The sequence below is a fragment of the Aspergillus nomiae genome (assembly GCF_001204775.2).
Source record: "Aspergillus nomiae NRRL 13137 chromosome Unknown contig00490, whole genome shotgun sequence".
Lineage (NCBI taxonomy): Eukaryota > Fungi > Ascomycota > Eurotiomycetes > Eurotiales > Aspergillaceae > Aspergillus > Aspergillus nomiae.
In genome coordinates, this window is record NW_015378545.1 from 13,454 (window position 1) to 23,037 (window position 9,584).

Sequence of the window (9,584 nt, forward strand, 5' to 3'; positions counted from 1 at the left end):
GACGAAATGATGGGTTCTTCTTGGATGAACGGTTGTATAGGTTGAAATGACAAACTACTGGTGTATGGCTAATATATATATGGCCTTGAGGCAGGCATAGGCACAGGCGCAGTGATATCATGTACGAGGTTTTAATGATATATGTCCGCTAACTCCGCCGGAAACAACGTCTATCCAACTCCACATGATCTATATGCAATGGTTTGATGATATCCAAACACTGGATTTCCATCTATTTACTGCTACTTCGTAGATTTATTAGGGTTTCGGAATGCGATATGCGAGCTGCTAACGATTCTCCACACGGACCACCGGACATAACGGAATTAACAAGGTCGATGAAATTGGATGTGAAGCCCATGTTATCAAATTTGCATGGTTCCACAATTCAATACCAGAGGTAAAGCAAAAAAGAGAAGGGAAAAAAGTAAAAAGAAAAACATACAACAGGAGGGATTCGCTGGTGGTCACCCACCCAACTACTAACCTCCGGGCGTGTGGCTTAAACGCGGCCAGAAGTCGGGTGGCGGCTGCTCGGGTGAGCTAGCGGGTGAGCCGCTTTAACGTCGCGCGACCTTGGGTCCAGGAGGAAACAAAATGCAACCATACACTAATAAGCGACAATTTTCGGACTCGTAACTCCAGATTTTTTTTTTTTTTTCTTATTCCGTTTTCCAGGCGCCTTGTTGTTATAGCAAATTGTATCACTATCTTAGCCACTCCCATGTTTGGTTTCCAACTTTTCTCCCGATCAATTTCCTGTCCCCTAGCTCCTTTTTGTCTCGATCGACCACCTAGTGCATATGATAGATCCCCGTATCGATTGACCATTGCTTTTCTCAGGTCTCTCTGGTGTGTTTCCTACTGATTACACTTAATGCCCATAGATCTCAATTGGATTAAGATCAGGTGAATAAGGCGGCCATACCATTACCTGAATACCTATATCTCTGAGTATATGGCGTACAATATAGGATGTATGGACAGAGGCATTATCTTACAAAAATATCTCCAGGTCGAACAAAATTCTGGTAAAAAGGCTTGGTATAAATCACTAATGATCTGTCCCGTAACTCCCCCTCTTGAAGAGTTAGGATCACCATCTAGAGGAACAGGACCAGTTCTATATTGCTCCCCAAACGCAGCCCAGAACATCTACTTAACGCCTTTACCACCCCGTACAAGGTGTAGATCATGTTTTTGAAGCTGTTCCCGAGGCCGAAGCCAGGTCCAGATTGGTCGTTTACCAACACCTCGTTCTACTGTACACTCATTACTTCATTTAACACGGGCCCAATCCTCAGGCGTGTAAAATTCATACTTGCTAGGGCCATCTCCATCTAAGCTGCCTTGCAGCTAGCTTTAGTATCAACCCCCGAAGGACAACCAGGCATGACACTAATACTACTAGCATGATCACTCCCCCGGAACGCAGCAATCGACCCAGAACCAACAGTAACATGCTTCGAATCGTCATAAATCTGCACCTCCGCTCCCCAAGTCGACGACAAATCCGGATAGTAGCACTGCATATCACGGTCCATCTGCTGGTAATCAGAGCCAGTGTTGAGCGTGTAATGAGAAGCTTCATCCTCCCAGCAGCTCGTGAAATCAAGACCACCATTCGAAAACCTCTCGTCGTTATACGCCTCCCTCTTGTGGATATCGCTACCGTTGTCACTTTTATGGCCAAACCCGAATGACATCACCATATGTGTGTCGTGAGTGCCTGTTACCGTCATGTGCATCCCCGTATCCTGGTGGTTATAGAAATGAAAAACAGGCCACAGCGCACCCTCGGTCAGATTCAGACCACGTAATCTGGGATGGTCATGTCTCATAAACCCATCGTGTGTGACGGGCACCTGGAGGGCGTGACTGAGATGGTCACTAAGCTCTGCGACATCCGCTTCCAGGACAGCAAGGCAGTCCTCTCGCTTCCAAGCAGGCTGCGTCCCATACCAGTTGATCTTCTCCGCGACGGCTTTCAAGCCCTTGGCGGAGGTGTATCCAGCCCCGATGAAAGTCGCGGCGGTGGACATGGCGCCCCAGATGCATAATGCGGCATTACCAGCACTATTGCTGAACTCACTGCAGCTAGACGCGAGACCGTAGAGGGCAAAAATTTGATTTCCGGTCCAGAGGATTGCTCCTAGGGTCCAGAGGATTCCTCTTTTTGGCGATGGGGTTGCGTCGTAGTTCTCGACGGAGATTTTCTGCTGTTCGAGATACAGGAGGAATTGGCGCTCCTTGCCGAGTTGGATGGTTAGGTATATGATGAGGATAAACCCGGCGAGCATCAGGGCTGCGAGGACAAAGAGTGCTTTGGTGGCATTTCGTAAACGTTTGTTTTCTTGACGAGAGAAAGGAGCTAGGAGTTTCTCGGCTGGGTTTAGGAAGCTTTCAAAATGCATGCAGTTTGAGAGGCAACCAGACTGCCGCGCATGCTCAAAAAGATGATCGATTTGGAGATTCAATCGGAAGCTGCACAGTTCCCTGAATTAAGAACAATCCAAAAGTATATTGGCTTCCGGAGATTGCCTTGGCAAATGCTCGACTGTAGTCCATGCAATTTAATTAAATTTGCTTTATAGACCAACTTTTCAGTCCTTGGGGGTTCCATACGTACTCCATAGACTCCAGTACTCATGGTCATAGCTTCAGCAGCTATGACCTCAACCTTAGAAGTGGATCTAACTTGTATTGAGGTTACATTGGAGAAAAATACCGCATCGTGGGGTTAAGGCTGCCAGCCTTGCCGAGTGCCGACTGTCATGTCTTCCAAGATGAAATCCAAATCACCTAGCAGAGCATTACTCATCCTGGTCTGTCATTCTCGAGTCTGCAAATTAACCAGAAGCATAGCAGTTAATATCTCCTTTCTTTGGACGTTTTGGCCCTCGCCGACTGATTTAATCAGAAATCCATGTTCTCCAGTAAGTAGCAGCATACCCCCCATAATAAAGACCACAACTTACATGGGCAGTCCTGTATAAAACGCTCCACCACCGCCAGGTAGAGGGCATTCCCCGCGGTTTATCCCGTTCCACAATTCTCCAAGCCTTCCACCAGCATCAGCTAATGATCCGCGCCATATACCCTGGATCTCATATCACAGCGACCCACCCTATCGATTCCGGCACAACAGCTTTCTCAGTCCGCAACCCAGAGTCTGACGTTGTTACCAAGTGCTCCTTGACAAGCCTGGGCGATGGTCTTGGCGCTGAGATTGAGGTTGGGCTGGGGATGAAAATTACGTGTCAGTGGACCATCCATTCACGGAATGAAGATGAAGATTCAAAAATCAGTAGTAGTATTGCCAAACAGACGGTGGAAAACACGACCACGACTAGGCGAAGGATGACTTTGGACTCGCAGGCGCTGAGCGATATGTACTTGGTCGAAGAGACCACGTTCATATTGTTAAAACCGTTTGATCGATGGGCGCAGACTAACAGAGATCGAAGCAAGGCGTTGGAGCATATCTTGGTTCTGCTTGGAAGACTGGAGAGTGGAGAAACAGAAATCTAAATGTTGCATTATTCACAGCCAGTATAGGCATCCGCATGTTGCGGCCAAGGACGACTTCTATCCTAAGCAGTACGCTCACTACACTGGGCTTATTGTCCGCGGAAGTGCTCTTCCCATTGTGTCGTATGTTTACTCTACGCCTAATGTTGAAGATATGGCGCCGTACTTGATCACCTGACGCACGTCCCCACCTGCCGCACGGATTTCTATATACACCAACTTTTTGACTTCAACCTCAAACCACCACAACTCCGTCAATATGGGCTCAAGTGATGAGGCACTTGTCTTTTAAGAATTACTAGATCCAGAGGAACCGTTTAAAAATGTGGAAGTGGCGAAAAGGTTTGGTGTTGATTATACAACTCTCTCAAGGCAGGCCCCTCACAGACAATTGACTGGCTCCTTAGTACAGCTGCTGGGGTTGAAGAGTTCAGCCGCATCATGTAAGACACATCCTTCTTTAAGGGTATATGCCCGAACTGGGCACATTCAAGCACTAAATTGTTGACTGGGGACGGAATTTTCACTGCGGGACGCAAGAGGGATCTATGAAAGATATCATAAATACTTGGTGTATTGAGTTACCTCTGCTAGTATATACCTGCAATCTTACGTATATTCCCCCAACAATCACTGCGCTAATTTATTAATGTAAAGAACTCAGAGGAAGAGCTTGATGGAGGTCTTCAGTATAGGAATGCAATATCAACTGCAGGCCGACCATCATATAGATCAGAGGAGCTTATAGAATGACGACGTTGGAGGTAGCTATAGTCTCCCTGATAACAGCATTAGCAGTGCTAAGAATGCCCCCGGTGTATTCTGCTGCTGCGAGGATAATTACCGAAGGATTTCGCAAGTCGGAAGTATTGATTGTGATCCAAAAGGCGGGCATCCCATACCGCACGATAATCCCTCGAATTTCGGAACGCATCATTAACTTTTGAGCGAAAGATCCCGGGACACACGTTCCGATGGTTACAGTATTTCGTTAAATCTCCCTCCCCCTATCAATTGCATAAACGAGGTTCGCACAGAGCAAAACTTCTTAATTTTGGGTCTTTCTCCATTTCTGGTAGCCTTCGATCAACAGGTATCAAAGAACGCGAAGTCTTTCCCAAAAGGTCCACGGCTTTCCCCTAGATAAGCGCAGATGAAAAATGTCGACGCGAAGGTTATCTCCTGCAACCACACATCAGATTCCCTCCACCGTTGTACCTCAAAGGAGACGAAAAACTTCTAGAGCCTGCTATGCTTGTCGGGAAAGAAAAAAAAAATAGAATGCAAGCTTGACTTGAACAGAGCGCTGCTGACTCCTGCACGATGGGAAGTGTACTGGTAGTATGCCATGCCAGAGATGTCATAATCATAAGATCGATTGCCGAGTGAACAAAGACACAGATGAACGACGCAAAATGGTTCTTAAAGACAACATGGAGTCTCTCGAGCGAACCAAAAGTCTGCTGGATGAACTTGCGCTCTGTGTAGCAGGCACTGTGAAAAGCATGTGATGCAAATAGAGCATATAGCTGTTCTCATCTACCGAGGATCTGTTATCGAACGCAAACAAAGTACATGTGGACAGAGTAGTCCAGAAAGAATAAACCAGAGACAGCCATATTGTGTATTTGCTTCCGGAGCAACCGTAGGATACACTCGATACTAGAAAAAGGCGGCCAGTGCGTTGCAGGCTATTTTGTGCTGACGGTGCCTCCGATAAAAGGTGGTGCTTTGATTCTACAGTTCATACAAGAGCGCCAGATCTCGGATGTCAGACGAGCGAATTGATGAGACCATGGTCGTACGACTTCTCGACCCACGACCGCCAACTGGCGCCCACTGTAAAGGTGAGACCTTTCGGATCATCTATCTACACTCCTGAGACCTCATCGGTCTACCGACTAGCTATAATGATCAGAAAAGTCTCTTATGACTTTCCTTAATTAGTTGTCCATCTCTTCTAATATTTGGCTGCTACAATGTCTTCTACTCTATTTGGATTCGTCATCCTATGATATTCTGCCTTGCATGTTCGTCTTTGATAAGGTACGCTAGACAAGGGTCTGTAACAGTGACACATAAATAACTATATAATATGAATTTAATATATAGAATTGGTAGACATATAGGGATTTGAGAATTAATCTTAAAGGTTTTATATTATGCCTAAACAGGTATAGTGTTGTGTAGTCAGCCGCGTCTTCCCTAGTGGGTTTTAACGTGAATATATTGTTAAACAAGGGTAGGGAAGTAGGTGATGTTGGTGATTTTTATGAGATCCTTCCCTCTTTCAGGGACCTATATTGATGCTAAACCTTCGGTAATACAAAAGATGTGCGGCGAGGCTATCAGCAGAGGGTATCATGAATGCATCCGAGTGTGCTATAATCGTGGACAGGAATGCTCACTCGCGACATGAAAGTTCTATACTGAGTGAGAAATTTCAGCCTTAAAGACTTGGTTTGCTGTCAACAGTGACGGCTTGCTCAAGTTCCCATTGCCCATCGTACCCATGGTAAGCCGTACTTTTTGTCACCTGCTGAAAGAAAGATTTCTATAATATCCAACTCACCTTGACCCTCTCTATAGAGAATAGTAAGAGGGCCGGGCGTAATTTATTCGTATTATATTTAAGACAGGAATATCGTTTCAGCAGGGATCAAGATAGAGTGCCTTTGCCGCAAGACTGACATATGTTTAACGGGATTGCCATCTGGTAAAAAATGCGGACGTGTTCGTTAACTCGATTTAGTCCGCCGTACTAAGCCAGGAATCCGTATTCTTGTCCAATTTTTTGCACAAAACAGTTTATTAATGCCCAAACAACTTACAAAATCCAACAACTGGGTATATTATGTAGTAGTTGCCTGGATACCGTTCAACTAATATATAGGAAGAGGCTTTTTTCATTCTTTTGCGAGCTGTTAGCAACATCTAGCATTTTATATAGTATCAGCGAATTTATAGAGGAGAATATAAGTCAGCACTCACACCTCTTCTTGGTTTGCTCCGACTGCGGTTCGTGAGTTTCCAACAACAACAACAACTCCGACCCACCTCTTCTTTCTCCACTTCGACATACCCCGTGTGTCCGGAAAGCATGGATATCTTTAGTGTACCTCGAGGTCAACAAGCACCGTCAGAAGTTCTCGATTCCAAGTCAATTTTCAAAGAGATGCCGGACTTGGCAACCAATCTGCTAATGTTGACCGGTTACGCGTCTCTCGCCAAACTATACACAATCGCATTTAGCCAGATCCACAATGTCCTCAAACGACTACCGGAATCTGTCTCCTCCTCTCGCCATACACCATCTCACGACCTAGGGGAAGCAGAGCTACTACAACCAGGGGAGCTCTTAGCACCTACTAGTAATTTTGAAGCTTGCAGTAGAGTTTATATAACCGTGCAAATGCTTCTGGACGAGTTTCAGGCAGTGGAGGATATTGTTTCATTCACTAATCTGCATGACCCTGAGACTTCGCCTTTTGAGAAAGAAAACAATTCACCCGAAGAGGCACAGCAACAGCAGCCGCTCGGGCCGGATCTCAAATCCCATCTAGGCGGGCTGACTCGACAAATAGAAATGGTCAGGGCAGGTTTAAAGGAAGATATATCTCGCACATTGAGAATTGGCAGCCAAAGAGAGTTGAGCAGCGTACTACAGTATGGCCATTATCTTAAGGTATTGCTTCGTGAAAGGATGGGCTTATAGAAGAGATATCCTACCAGACAAACCACAGGCCTCCACTTTAGTAGTTAATAGCAGCATTGTTGTTTATGAGGTAGTTGTCTTACAATGATACTCGAAATCACTTTGGCCGATGGCATGATTTAAGCACTCTTTTCCGACCTCTCTATGGTTCCAATGACCTTGGTGCAGCGCGTAATCAAGCTGCCAGCTGCCCTATGTACGGAGTACTATGGAAACTTTACCAGGTTGGAAAGAATCTGCACATGTGGAGACTTCATGATCTTCTTGTTCGAAGCTCCATGGATTCTCCGGGCATACGTAGTAAGTCCCCACTATGCTCCGCGGACTTTCGATGAAGTCTCCGGGTGACCTCCATGGACCCTGCAATTGATACCATACCCATATCCGAAAGATTTTTTCATATACAGTGAGAAGGTCGTTTATTAAAAAGGTCTATCTGCTCATGCTTTTCTGAACATTGTCATGCAGAGTGTAAAGTAGTCGATAAACCTTCTGAATATGGGCCAAATCCAAACTCCTACCGCTTCCAGCAGCTCTGAACACACGTCAGTCACATACCGTTTCTTCTATTTATTTTTCCACAGAGATGCGTACTGACAAAACAATAGATTCCGAGCATGGCTGACGGTAATAGGAGCCTTCTTCACTTTCTTTTGCAGTGTTGGATTTATCAATGCCTTTGGTGTTTTCCAGGACTACTATCAATCACATCAACTGAGTAGCTACTCTAGCTTCGACATCTCATGGATCGGTTCCTTCTCTACTTTTGCGCTCTTTTCTGGTGCTCCTATCGCTGGTGTTTTGGTTGATCGTGTTGGACCGACAGTATGTAAAACCACCCACGCATTTATCCTCCGAAAACAGATAAAACAGACGGCTAAAGGAGATGGACGCTAGGTACTTCTCATATTCGGCGGCCTGGCAATGCTTGTGGCTGTCTTCATGACTTCACTTTGTCAGCAGTATTATCAATTCTTTCTTGCGCAAGCCGTGCTTCTGGGCGCCAGTATGTCTTGTCTCTTCTGTCCGGCGATCGCGACGGTCTCTCGGTATTTTCACAAAAACAAAGGGCTAGCCATGGGGGTGACAGTGGGAGGATCGTCCGCCGGGGGTGTGGTCTGGCCGATTGTGCTGAATGAGCTCCTTAATAAGGATGGTGTGACCTTTGGCTGGACGATTCGCATCGTCGGGTTTATTATGCTCCCACTCCTCGTTCTCGCGGTCTTGACCGTCACCCCACCAGCGAAGAAAGCCAACGATGATCACCATCATCATATGTTGACTGACGAAGAGGAAAGGAATAAAAGACACGAGGTAGATGGAACTCACGAGATCCTACAAGAGGAAGCCAATGCACACAAACAGGGTCTCCTTTCGCTTCTTAAAAACACCACCTTCATGGTGCTCTGCTTGGGGCTTTCCATTTCATATCTGGGTATGTTCAGTCCATTCTTCTATGCAACCTCCTACGCGGAGAGCCTGGGCCATTCCACCAGTTTCGCGTTTTACTTAGTTTCTATTATCAATGCCGCATCCCTCTTTGGCAGAATTCTGCCGGGGATTCTGGCAGATCGCTATGGGCATTTCAATCTCTGTGGTACAGCAGCTCTGCTATCTGGTGCCACTGCGCTTTGCTGGACCGCAGCAAAGAGCTCCGGGGGGCTTGTTGTATGGTGTCTAGCATATGGACTTACGTCCGGTGTACGCATCCCCTCTCCCCCAAACCATAAAGCTTCGAATTTTGCTAATCCTAACTCGCAGGCTATTATGAGTCTGCAATCCGCTTGTGCAGCTCACCTGGCACCACACGAGCTCCATGGTACAGCAGTAGGACTTCTCATGGGATCAGTTGCTTTGACGTGAGTTTCGCTGCTTCTCCTCTTCTACCTGTAATTCCTTCTTTAAACTGTTCGATTGCTAAATTACACCCATTTCTAAAACCACAGAGCTTTGTTCGGTACTCCCATTAGTGGCCAGCTGGTCGAATCTTACGGATATCTTGCCTTGTCAATGTATGCCGGGGCATCCCTTGTTGTGGGCAGCATTCTCATCTTTGTGGCGCGGTTCAAAATGGAGAGGAGAGTATTTGCACGGCAATGATTTTTCTTCGCCCCCCTCAGACAAGTCCAGCTCAGAACTCAAATGCTTCCCAACTGTTTTAGTTGCCTTTCTGCCGCCTTTTCCTTAGGGCCAAAAAGTCTAATGACCCTGGAAAGAGACTGTTCAGCCGGCCCCCCTCTCTTTCTCTCCCATTCTTCTTTTTGTCTTCTTATCTTGTTTTCTTTCTTCCCTTAAATGTATAGAATATTCAAGGAGATGATCACAACCAGATCCGGTA

General features: G+C 46.1%; 2 protein-coding genes across 2 annotated transcripts; one reads left to right on the top strand and one right to left on the bottom strand.

Annotated features, from left to right (window-relative positions):
* Positions 1 to 1,340: 1,340 nt before the first annotated feature.
* On the bottom strand, positions 1,341 to 2,414 carry ANOM_011534 (uncharacterized protein; the record flags this gene model as incomplete). The annotated part of the gene is made up of 1 exon (XM_015556790.1): positions 1,341 to 2,414. One exon carries the CDS (start codon positions 2,412 to 2,414, stop codon positions 1,341 to 1,343), a length of 1,074 nt encoding a protein of 357 aa, XP_015402056.1.
* A 5,330-nt stretch (positions 2,415 to 7,744) lies between these two features.
* Positions 7,745 to 9,346, top strand: ANOM_011535 (putative MFS monocarboxylate transporter; the record flags this gene model as incomplete). The annotated part of the gene is made up of 6 exons (XM_015556791.1): positions 7,745 to 7,791; positions 7,855 to 8,071; positions 8,144 to 8,252; positions 8,316 to 8,947; positions 9,008 to 9,105; positions 9,193 to 9,346. The coding sequence occupies 6 exons, from the start codon at positions 7,745 to 7,747 to the stop codon at positions 9,344 to 9,346; spliced, it is 1,257 nt and encodes a 418-aa protein (XP_015402055.1).
* Between the last annotated feature and the right edge of the window lie 238 nt (positions 9,347 to 9,584).